Source organism: Ornithorhynchus anatinus, chromosome 16 (genome assembly GCF_004115215.2).
Source record: "Ornithorhynchus anatinus isolate Pmale09 chromosome 16, mOrnAna1.pri.v4, whole genome shotgun sequence".
In the NCBI taxonomy this organism is placed as follows: domain Eukaryota; kingdom Metazoa; phylum Chordata; class Mammalia; order Monotremata; family Ornithorhynchidae; genus Ornithorhynchus; species Ornithorhynchus anatinus.
This window is the reverse complement of record NC_041743.1, coordinates 42,602,875-42,615,393: the sequence shown is the minus strand read 5'-3', so window position 1 is coordinate 42,615,393 and position 12,519 is coordinate 42,602,875. Positions and strand designations below refer to the sequence as shown.

General features: G+C 53.0%; 1 protein-coding gene across 3 annotated transcripts in view; it reads left to right on the top strand.

Moving 5' to 3' along the window:
* The window catches only part of TRIT1 (tRNA isopentenyltransferase 1), a 29,830-nt gene that overhangs the window by 3,133 nt on the left and 14,178 nt on the right, over positions 1-12,519 (top strand). For all 3 annotated transcript variants that reach the window (XM_029081446.2, XM_029081445.2, XM_029081447.1), the window contains exon 2: positions 12,151-12,291. In XM_029081446.2, coding sequence (XP_028937279.1) covers positions 12,151-12,291 — 141 coding nt within the window. The remainder of the gene's footprint in view (positions 1-12,150; positions 12,292-12,519) is intronic.

Sequence of the window (12,519 nt, the reverse complement as noted above, 5' to 3'; positions counted from 1 at the left end):
TGATGACGGTTGTGGAGAGAGGATGGTGTAACTGGAACTCTTTGGTAAAGTGCAGGCCTCCCGTCCCAACTGCCTTGGGGTCGAGGCGGGGAATTCCTCGTGGATAAAGCGGATTATTTATTTAGAGAATTGAGCGTTTGACTTTTTGGTTTCAGCCCTTGACTCCTGTAGGAGACAGGGAAGACGAACCTTAGAAGGCTTAGACTCTCCGGTTACCATTTGCCCTTGAATTGGGAAATCGGATACGACCTAGATAAAATGGCGCACGCAGGAGAGCCCAACTTCCAGGAGTTAGGAAGAGCATCTGTAAAGTGAAGCTAATTACATTTATTTCCTTCATTGCAGGGTAAAGGGATTAATTAATGTTTGCGAAGGGCTTTGAAGAGTACTAAGCGCTCTGGATTTGCCAGGTTGCAATTATTTATTTTTTTTAATAGCACCATGGGTCCTCTCCCCCAACCCCCAGGTCAGCCCCAGAGGTTAAATGATCCCGATCAATTTTACTGTGAGTTTTTATATTTTGCTTCGCTGCCAAGCTCTCACTTTTTGAGGTGAGCTTGGACACCCCCGGCCCCCTCCACCTCCCTCAGGGTCCCGAAGCTCCGGGTCTCCGAACATCGCTGGAGTTTCTGCGTGATCTGTAGCCGACAGGTCACGGCCCTGAAAGTCAGAAGGTCATTGTTTCTAACCCCGGCTCCTCCACTCGTTCGTTCGTTCGCTCAATCGTATTTATGGAGCGCTTATTCTAAACATGTCGGTATTTGTTAAGCGCTTACTATGTGCAGAGCGCTGTCCTAAGCGCCGGGGGAGATACAGGGTCATCAGGTTGTCCCACGTGAGGCTCACAGTTAATCCCCATTTTCCAGATGAGGGAACTGAGGCCCAGTGAAGTGACTTGCCCACAGTCACCCAGCTGCCAAGTGGCGGAGCGGGGATTCGAACCCGTGACCTCGGACTCCCAAGCCAGGTAGCTGAGACGTTTTACGGGGAGGAGGGGAAAGTACCGGAGTCTCAGAAGGGGGGGATGAGTTTAATTTGCTGGTTGGACGGCTGAGTGAATGGAGGGGAGGGGGAAACACTGTGGCCCCCTGTGGCTCTCAGCTGCTTAAAGACCGAAAAATCAACAGTGAAATTTAAATACAATAAAGAATGCTTTTCCTTGGCTTTAGCTGAAAGTCCTTGAGGCAATAATGAATGCATCGACTCAGCCGCTTCCCTTCACGGGAAGGAAAAGAAGAGTCCCCTCACTTACCTCCGTATTTCTTCAGACCCCAAATTAGATAACTTAGAGAAGCAGCGTGGCTCAGTGGAAGGCACCCGGGCTTTGGAGTCAGAGGTCACGGGTTCGAATTCAGGCCTTGCCACTTGTCAGCTGTGTGACTGTGGGCTAGTCACTTACAAAAAAAACATGTTGGTATTTGTTAAGCGCTTCCTCTGTGCAGAGCACTGTTCTAAGCGCTGGGGGAGATACAGGGTCATCAGGTTGTCCCACATGAGGCTCCCGGTCTTCATCCCCATTTTACAGATGCGGTAACTGAGGCCCAGAGAAGTGAAGTGACTCGCCCACAGTCACCCAGCTGACAGGTGGCAGAGCGGGGATTCGAACCCATGACCTCTGACTCCCAAGCCCGGGCTCTTTCCACTGAGCCACGCTGTTGGGGACCTCAGTTCCCTCATCTGTAAAATGGGGGTGAGGACTGTGAGCCTCACGTGGGACCACCCGATGACCCTGTATCTCCCCCAGCGCTTAGAACAGTGCTCTGCACAGAGTAAGCGCCTTCATACCAACATTATTATTATTATTATTACAACCTCTCACCAAGGAGAGTCAGCCAGTGGTATTCATTGAGCTCGTACTCTGTGCAGAGCACTGTGGTGAGTACTTGGGAGGGGCCAGTACAGACAAGGTCCATGCCCACAAAGGGGCATGTGCCACTTCTTCCTTTCTAGGACTCAACCCCCTTCGCCACCCACACACCCACAAAATCACATATGAAGCAGCGGGGCTCAGAGCAAAAAGCCCCGTCTTGGGAGTCAGAAGTCGTGGGTTCTAATCCCGGCCCCGCCGCTCATCAGCCGTGTGACTCACTTCACTTCTCTGTGCCTCAGTGACCTCACCGGTCAAACGGGGATCAAGACCGTGAGCCCCAGGTGGGACAACCTGATGACGTCGCATCTACCCCAGCGCTTAGAACGGGGTTTGGCACGTAGTAAGCGCTTAAGAAATACGATTATTAGTATTATTTATTGTAGGGTCCAGAGAGTTGGCTACTTCTGTTGTTCTCAGTCGTCTAGGCAGTACTCTGCACACAGTGGGTACTCAGTAAATACTCTTGATTGGCAGAGAAGCAGCATGGCGTGGTGGATAGAGCCCGGGCCTGGGATTCAGAAGGTCATGGGTTCTAATCCCGGCTCTGCCACTGGGCCACGGCGTGACCTTGGGCAAGTCGCTTCACTGGGCCTCACTGGGCCTCAGTTATCTCATCTGGAAGACGGGTTTGAGACAGTGAGTCCCAGGTGGGACAGGGACTGTGCCCCACCTGATCGATTCAGCCTGATTTGCTTCGATCCATCCCAGTGCTTAGTACAGTGCCTGGCACACGGTAAGTGCTTACCAAATACCATAATTATTATTAATGGTTTTATTATTAACACTGACAGTAATCGGGTGCTTGTCAGGAGCTCACTGGGTGCCAGCTAAGCACTGGGGGAGGTCCCAGATAATCAGGTTGGCGATGGCATTAATCACACAACTGATAGTTCATTCCATAGTATTTATTGAATGCTTACTATGTGCGGAGCACTCTCCTAAGCGCTTGGCATGTACAATTCGGCAACAGATAGAGACAATCCCTGCCCATTGACGGGCTCACAGTCTAATCGGGTGTTTCCTTGGCGCGGTGTGCCTGCTGATAGTGTTTATTGAGCAGCGCTGATTGTGCGCAGAGCCCTGTACTAAGCACTTGGGAGAGGACAGTGTAACAATAAAATACACAGTCCTTGCCCACAGTGACTTACTGTCTAGAGGGGGAGATGGGCATTAATAGAGATAAATGACAGATAATTAATAGAGATAAATGACAGATAAAGGACAGAGAGAGATAAATATGGGACGGGGAGAGGGGGATGAATAGAGGGAGTAAAGGAGATGCAGAAGGGAGCCGGGAAAGAGGAAAGGAGGGGTTAGTCGGGGAAGGCCTCTCGGAGGAGATGGGCCTTCAATAAGGCTCCAAAGTGGGGGAGAGGAGACGTCTGTCGGATATGAGAAGCAGCGTGGCTCAGTGGAAAGAGCCCGGGCTTGGGAGTCAGGGGTCATGGGTTCGAATCCCGGCTCCGCCCCTTGTCAGCTGTGCGACTTTGGGCAAGTCACTTCTCTGGGCCTCAGTTACCGCATATGTAAAATGGGAATGAAAACCGTGAACCCCACGAGGGACAACCTGATCACCTTGTCTCCCCCAGTGCTTAGAACGGTGCTTAACAAAGTAAGCGCTTAACAAATACCAACATTATTATCATTATATGAGGGAGGGCGTTCCAGGCCAGAGGCAGGGCGTGGGCGGGAGGTCAGTTTATAAATAACTCCGGGTCGCGTGGGGTGGGCGGAGGGCACCGTGGTGCCTCCGTCGCCTCGAAATTCCCGTCGCTCAAGCGTAATCGACAGGGACCGGCCCCGGTGGCGTCGGGCGAGACCCCCGGCCGTTGGGAGGAGGCGCCCGGCGCGGGCTGGGCGGAGACCCCATCAATGCCGCTTGTGTTGAGGCAGCTGTTGGCGTGGAAGCCGCGGCGGGCGGGCGGGCCGGGGGCCAGTAGGCCACCTGGGGCGGCGAGATGCCGACTGGAGGCTGGAGACACAGTAACCCTTTGTCGGTCGTCCCCCTCCGAGGCCCGAGCGGCTCGACTGGCCGGGGGCCGCCCGCTGTCTCTCCGGCACCAGGCCCCGATGGGGCCGGGCTCCCGCCCCCACCCACGGACGCCCAGCTAACGCTCTGGCGGTCAGTCCGTCGGATTTATTGTGTGCGGACCACTGTATTAAGCACTTGGGAGAGGACAAGAGAACAAGAAACAGACGCATTCCCGGCCCGCAATGGGCTTACAGTCTAGAGGGGCGGACGTTAATAAAAATGAATTATGGATAATAGTCTAATCGGGTGTTTCCTTGGTGCAGTGTGCCTGCCGATCGTGTTTATTGAGCGGCGCTGATTGGACGCAGAGCCCTGTACTAAGCACTTGGGAGAGGACAGTGTAACAGTAAAATACACAGTCCCTGCCCACAATGATTTACTGTCTAGAGGGGGAGACGGGCATTAATAGAGAGAGATAAATGACAGATCTGGACATAAGTGCTGTGGGGCGGGGAGGGAGGGGACGAATGAAGGGAGCGAGTCAGGGCGACGCAGAAGGGAGCGGGAGAAGAGGAAAGGCGGGCTTAGTCAGGGAAGGCCTCTCGGAGGAGACGGGCCTTCGATAAGACTTCGAAGAGGGGAGAGGGGAATTGTCGGATGTTCATTTTTTCAGCCATGTTTATTGAGCGCATCCTGTGTGCGGAGCACCGTACTAAGGACCTGGAAAGTCCAATTCGGCAACAGATAGAGACCATCCCCACCCAACAACGGGCTCACAGCCTCGAAGCGGGGAGACAGACCCCAAAACAAGTAGACCGGCGTCAACGGCATACCGACGCGAAGGACGTGAAGAGGGAGGGCGTTCCAGGCCAGGCGCGGGTTGTGGATGAGAGGTCGGAGGCGAGGTAGACGAGATGGAGGTACAGTGAATAAGTTGGCATTTGAGGATCGAAGTGTGCGGGCTGGGTCGAAGCCGGGGAGCAGTGCGGTGAAGTAGGAGGGGGCAGGGGGATGGAATGCTTTAAAGCCGATAGCGTTATTTATTCAGTGCGTACTCTGTACAGAACACTGTGCTGAGCTCTTGGGAGAGAAGAGTATAACAGTATGACACGGTCCCTGCTTACAGTAATCTTATTGCCTCTGGCCTGCAACACCCTCCCTCCTCAAATCCCGCAGTTACTCTCCCTCCCCGGCCTCCTTCAAAGCTCTCTGAAGGCCCATCTCCTCCGAGAAGCCTTCCCAGACTAAGCCCCCCTTTTCCTCATTCCCAACTCCCTTCTACGTCACCCCAACTCGCTCCCTTTGCTCTCCTCCCCCCACAGCACTTAGGTATCTATCTGTCATATATTTGTACTGATGTCTGTCTCCCCCACCTCGATTGTGAGCCCATGGTCCCCGTTCGTGGCTGTATTGTACTTTTCCAAGCGCCGAGTACAGTGCTGTCCACACAGTAAGCGCCTAATAGGTACCTCTGAATGAGACAGAAATTAATAGAAAGAAAGAAATCCGTTATCCCTCCACAGCAGCTTGGCTCAGTGGAAAGAGCCTGGGCTTCGGAGTCAGAGGTCATGGGTTCGACTCCCGGCTCTGCCGCTTGTCAGCTGGGTGACTGTGGGCGAGTCGCTTAACTTCCCTGTGGCTCAGTTACCTCATCTGTAAAATGGGGATTAACTGTGAGCCTCACGTAGGACGACCTGATGACCCTGTATCTCCCCCAGCGCTTAGAACAGTGCTCTGCACATAGTAAGCGCTTAACAAATACCAACATTATTATTAGGAGTGGTCGCCATTGGCAGCAGCAGCCGTCCACCGTGAGGCTGCCTCCCCGTTTGGGGGTCGGGGGGAGAGGAGGGCTGTGAGTTGGGGGGCCGTGGGGTGGGGGTGAAGAGATCTAAGGGAAGCAGTGTGGCCTAGTGGAAAGAGCACTTATGTATATTTCTAGTAATGTCTTTCACCTCCTCTAGACTGTAAGCTCGCTGTTATACTCTCCCAAGCGCTTAGTAGAGTGCTGTGCACATAGTAAGTGCTCAGTAAATATGATTAACTGATGGGGCAGGGAGTCAGAGGACCTGGGTTCTACTCTTGGCTCCAGTCGCCTGCTTGGTAGCTTTGGGAAGGCACTTTTCTAGCCTCAGTTTCCTCCTCTAAGTAAAATGGGGATTCAAGGCCACCTGCGTTCTAATCTTGGCTCCGCCACTCGCCTGCTTGGTAGCTTTGGGAAGGCACTTCTCTGGGCCTCAGTTTCCTCCTCTAAAATGGGGATTCCAGGCTCCACCAGTCGCCTGCTTGGTAGCTTTAGGAAGGCACTTCTCTGGGCCTCAGTTTCCTCCTCTGTAAATAAAATAGGGATTCAAGGCCACCTGGGTTCTAATCTTGGCTCCGCCACTCGCCTGCTTGGTAGCTTTGGCAAGGCACTTCTCTGGGCCTCAGTTTCCTCCTCTAAATAAAATGGGGATTCAAGGCCACTTGGGTTCTAATCTTGGCTCTGCCACTCGCCTGCTTGGTAGCTTTGACAAGGCACTTCTCTGGGCCTCAGTTTCCTCCTCTAAATAAAATGGGGATTCAAGGCCACTTGGGTTCTAATCTTGGCTCCGCCACTCGCCTGCTTGGTAGCTTTAGGAAGGCACTTCTCTGGGCCTCAGTTTCCTCTAAATAAAATAGGGATTCAAGGCCACCTGGGTTCTAATCTTGGCTCCGCCACTCGCCTGCTTGGTAGCTTTGACAAGGCACTTCTCTGGGCCTCAGTTTCCTCCTCTAAATAAAATGGGGATTCAAGGCCACCTGGGTTCTAATCTTGGCTCTGCCACTCACCTGCTTGGTAGCTTTGGGAAGGCACTTCTCTGGGCCTCAGTTTCCTCCTCTGTAAATGGGGATTCAAGGCCTAGTCTCCCTCCTGCCTACACTGTGAACCCTGTTGCGTGGGACAGGGACTGTGTCTGACCTGATTATCTTGTTTCGCCTCCAGCACTTAGTACAGTTCTCATCGCACAGTAAGTGCTTATCACATATTTATTGAGCGCTTACTGGGTGTAGAGCACCATACTAAGCATTTGGTTGAGTATGATATGACAGAGTGGTAGACGCGTTCCACGAGGAGCTTAGGTTAGAGGGGGAGTCAGACGTTAAAATACGATTACAGTTATGGACGTAAAGTGCCGCGTGGCCGAGGGTGGGGGTGAATAAAGGGTAGAAATCCAAGTGGAAGGGAGAGCGTGTAGAGGAAACGGGGGCTTAGTCTGGAACGGAAAGGTTATCTTGAATACCGTAGAGAGGCTGAAAATAGAAAAGAGTCGGATCAAGGATGCTTCAACCTTGAGGTCCCAAAGATGGTGACGGAGCGAAAACTTTTTTTTGCCAGTTTGGGTTTTCAAGGGGACCCCTTTGTCTCAGAGCCAGCACCGTAGGGACTCGGCGTTTACTTCTGCAACTTCCCAGATTTTTCGGGAGGGGCCGGAGAACCCAAAGGAGTCGGCGCATTGTAGCCCTCTCTCCCGGGATTTATAATGCCATACGCGCACACACGAAAGACAGAACTAACCGATTCTCCTCCCGGCCAGTGTGAAGCGGGAGTGGGAAAGGCTCCTGGGAGAAAGCACGGGAGAAGCTTAAACGATAAGCCTTTCAAAGAAGCGGACTTAGCGTAGCAACACTCACCTTCTAATAATTCCGGTGTTTATTAAGTGCTTACAAGGGACCGGTGCACTCTGTTAATCAGAGAGCGGGGGTAAGGCGAAGAAAATAATCCGGTCAGACACGGTCCCTTGCCGATTTCCTCGTATCCACCCCAGCGCTTAGAACAGTGCCCGGGACATAGGAAGCACTTAATAAATTCCATCATCATAATTATTATTATTACTTACTGAGGGCCCACAGTCTTTTCCCCACAGCCCTGAGTCTGGGGAGGGTTGCTTTGCAGCCGGATTATGTTACCTACCGTGGCTCAGTGGAAAGAGTCCGGGCTTGGGAGTCAGAGATCATGGGTTCGAATCCCAGCTCTGCCACTTGTCAGCTGTGTGACTGTAGGCGAGTCACTTCACTTCTCTGTGCCTCAGTTACCTCATCTGTAAAATGGGGGTGAAGACTGTGAGCCCCACATGGGACAACCTGATTCCCGTGTCTACCCCAGCGCTTAGAACAGTGCTCTGCACATAGTCAGCGCTTAACAAATGCCGACATTATTATTATTATTATTATTAAGTCGGCAATAATTCACACTTGATATTCACCCCTTCCTCAGCCCCACAGGTCCTTAGGTCCATATCCGTAATCTCTTTTAATGTCCGTCTCCCCCTCCGGGCTGTAAACCCTCTAAAAAGAATAATTGTGGTATTCGTTGAGTGTTTACTATGTGCCGGGCACCGTTCTAAGCGCTGAGGTGGATGCAAGCAAATCGGGTTGGGCACGGTCCCTGTCCCACATGGGGCTCAGAGTCATAATCCCCATTTTCCAGCTGAGGGAACTGAGGCCCAGAGAAGTGAAATGACTCGCCCAAGATCTCACAGCGTTTGAGTGGCGGAGCCAAAACTAGAAGCCAGGACCATCTTAGTCCAAAGCCTTTGCTCTGTCCGCTAGACTATGCTTCTGTGCCACTGAGGATAGGTCTGGTGGAAAACAGGTTCTCCCGCCCTTGATACTGTTGCAGGTCCGGATCTGCATTTGGGAGAGTAATAATAATAGTAATTGTATTTGTTAAGCACTTACTATGTGCCAAGCACTTACTGTGTGCCAAGCACTGTTCTAAGGGCCGGGGTAGATACAGAGTCATCAGGTTGTCCCGCTTGGGGCTCACAGTCTTCATCCCCATTTTCCAGATGAGGTCACTGAGGCAAAGAGAAGTGACTTCCCCAAAGTCCCACAGCTGACAAGTGGCAGAGCCGGGATTAGAACTCACGACCTCTGACTCTGCTACCGTGCTGCTGAGTACAGTATAACCGGAGTGGCAGACACTTTCCCTGTCCCACATGGGGCTCACAGCCTTTAGTCCCCATTTTACAGATGAGGTAACTGAGGCACAGAGAATTAAGTGGATCTCCAGAAGCAGCGTGGCTCAGCGGAAAGAGCCCGGGCTTGGGAGTCAGAGGTCGTGGGTTCTAATCAAGGCTCCGCCACTTGCCTGCTGTGTGACCTTGGGCAAGTCGCTTCACTTCTGTGCCTCAGTTAGCTCGTCTGGAAAATGGGGATTAAAAAAGGGTGAGCCCCAGGTGGGACAATCCGATTACCCTGTTTCTACCCCGGTGCCTACAACAGTGCACATAGTAAGCGCTTAACAAATAGCATAATGATTATTATTATCTCAGGCCCCCCAGCAGGGTGGGAAAAGCGAGGTAGCCCCACGCTACCGTAAGGGGAGAGGGACGGGAGCTGGGAAGCCACCTGGGACCTACAACCCAAAAGGCAGTTAGCCGCTCTAGGTCCACCCGGCTGATCCCCAGGGAGATGATCGGAGGGATAATCTCGATGCCGTAACCAGCCAGCCCACAGGTTTTGCATGTTCCCCGATCCGCCCGGGAGCCCGGGTTGGGAGCCGCGTTGCTTCCGGGAGAAGCTAAGGACAGTCAGTTGCCAAACGGGGCTCTGGCCCTCCTACCGTCCTTGGCGTCAGCGAGAATTGTTTCTCCCCTTCTCCTTCCCCTTCAGTTAAGCAGAGGGCGGGAGGAGGAGGGATTCGCCCTCGGAACGGGAAACGCGAGGAGGGACTTTTTAAAAAGCCGAGGAAACGGAGAGCTCGCTGGTTTTGGCATTTCTGCCGGGGGTGGGGCCGAGTGCTCGGCCCCCTGCTAAAGTTTGGCTTTGATCGGACAGAGACGGATCTCACAGGAGTTCGTTCATTCATTCAGTTGTATTTATCGAGCGCTTACTGTGTGCAGAGCACTGGACTGAGTGCTTGGGAGAGTGCAATTTAACAACAAACAGACACATTCCCTACTCACAGCGAGCTTACAGTCTAGGAGGGGGGGACAGACATTGATAGTAACAAATAAATTACAGATATGGACATGTGGTGGACTGGCCCTGTCGGGTCGGCTGGGATCCAAGGCCCGAGAAGCATCCTTACGGCGGGGAGGGGAAGGGAAGCCCATATATATCAATCAGCGGTATTTATGGAGCGCTTACTGTGTGCTGCGCAACGTGCTAAGCGCTTAATATCGGCATCACGGGGGAGTCGAAGTCGCCCCAGAGCAACAGCCTCGTGTTCTTGTCTGTCCGTCTCCCCCGATTAGACCGTAAGCCCATCAAACGGCAGGGACTGTCTCTATCTGTTGCCGACTTGTTCATCCCAAGCGCTTAGTACAGTGCTCTGCACATAGTAAGCGCTCAATAAATACTATTGAATGAATGAATGAATCTGAAAATTCCGCTCCGGAGTCATTTCGGCTCCCCCGTGGTGCTGATCCTAAGTTCTCAGCGCAGTGCTCTGCACACAGTAAGCGCCCAGTAAATAGTCCCGGTGGATATAAATTGGGGTTGAAAAATGCCCGTCCTCCTTCCCTACTTGGACGGGGTTTGCGTCCGACCCGATTATCTCCTACGGATGCTTCCACTTAGTCCAAACACTTAGCGCACAGTAGACGCTCACCCAAAACCACAGTGATTATTATTGTGTCTGCCTTCAGCTCAAACAGGAAAAACCCCACGGAAATCATTTGTAGCGAGAGGCAAGATTTCCTTCCGGCGCTCTGAGCTCGTCCCCTGACCTGTAAGCTCGTTGCGGATAGGGAACGTGTCTGTTAGGTTGTTGCGTTGTCCGTTCCCAAGCGCTTATTACAGTGACCTGCACACAGTAAGTGCTTAGTTAATAATAATAATAATAATAATCGTGGGATTTGTTAAGCATTTACTATGTGCCAAGCCCTGGAGTAGATACAAGCTAATCAGGTTGATGGATTGATTGGTTTAGGTGTCATGGAGCCTCCCTGTGGGCCGGGGGGTCGCCTCCATTGCCAGAGGTCGGGGGTCGGGAGACCTGTGGGGTCAAGGGGTCCTAGCCGGGGGTCGGGGCGGGGGGAGGGTTCCTTCGGGGTTGCAGATGAGAGGACTGGAATTGAATAGTCCTGCCTGGTGATGTGTATGTTCATTCACATTCACTTAATCGTATTTATTGAGCGCTTACTATGTGCAGAGCACCGTACTAAGCGTCGGAAGGTACGATTGGGCAACAGATAGAGACCATCCCTGCCCAACAACGGGCTCGCAGTCTAAACGGGGACTGAGGTATGTCTTGAAGAAGGTGTCTGTTTATCTTGTATTCTCCCGAGGGCTTAGCACAGTGCTCTGCCCACAGTAAGCGCTCAATAAATGATGATGATGATGGTATTTGTTAAGCCCTTACTATGTGCCAGGCACTGTACCAAGTTGTGGGATGGATACAGACCAATTGAGCCGGGCACAGTCCCTGTCCCATGTGGGGCTCAGGGTCTCAATCCCCATTTTCCAGGTGAGGTTACTGAGGCCCAGAGAAGCGAAGTGACCCGCCCGAGGTCACACAGCAGACGGGTGACGGAGCCGGGATTAGAACCCATGACCGTCCGAGTCCCAGGCCTTTGCTCGATCCACTGCGCCATGCTGCTTCTCCATACGCCTGAATGAATGAAAAACGTTTGCGGTCAAGGGGGCGTTCAGCATCCAGAAGAAGTTGTAATAATAATAATAATAATGATGGCATTTGTTAAGCGCTTACTATGTGCAGAGCTCTGTTCTGAGCGCTGGGGCAGGTGATCAGGTTGTCCCACGTGGGGCTCCCGGTCATCATCCCCATTTTCCAGATGAGGTAACTGGGGCACAGAGGAGTTGTGACTTGCCCGGAGTCACACAGCTGACGGGCGGCTGAGCGGGGATTTGAACCCATGACCTCTGACGCCCAAGCCCGGGCTCTTGCCACCGAGCCCCGCCGCTTCTCTATTGTAATGAAGGGTGAAAAATGGGGCTCCTTTTCTCGAGGTTTCAGCCGTCCGGGTCTTCTCGGGACTGCGAGAGGGGGTCCCCCGGGGAAGCGGGGAGAGATGGGCTCCCCGTCAGGGTCCGGCTCGGCCCCGAGGAGTGCCAAGGCAGGCAGGGGTGACGTGTTCCGGCCGCTCCCCGACGGCGGCCCTGCGTGCACGTGTGGTAGCGTGCGTACACGCGGACGTCGGTCAGTCGTATTTCCAGAGCGCTTACCGTGTGCGGAGCACCGTGCCTCAGAATCAGCCCACGGGTTCCCCGCCCGCAACAAGCCTGCGGCCTAGCGGGGAGGCGGACGTCGATAGACCCCCACCCCCGAGGAAGGAAAATCGATGTCTTTTCTCATCCCCGTTCTCTGTCTCTCCCGTAGGTTTACAAAGGGTTAGATATCATCACCAACAAGGTCTCCCCTCAAGAGCAGAGTCTCTGCAAGCATCACATGATCAGCTTTGTGGATCCCCTCCTGACTAATTACACCGTGGTGGACTTCAGGAACAAGGCAACGGCCCTGATATCCTTGGGCGGAAAGCCGGGCGAGGCGGGTGGGGGCGTCACCGGTAACCCCGGGACCGTTGCCCGCTCTGGATCGGAGGAGGCCGGAGCGCAGATCAATCAATCAGTGACGTTTATTGAGCGCTTAGTGTGTGGACAGCACCGTACTAGGGGCTTGGGAGAGGCCAGTATATTAAAGTTCATAATAACGTTGATAATTATTAACAGAGTTAATAAGTGGGAAGCA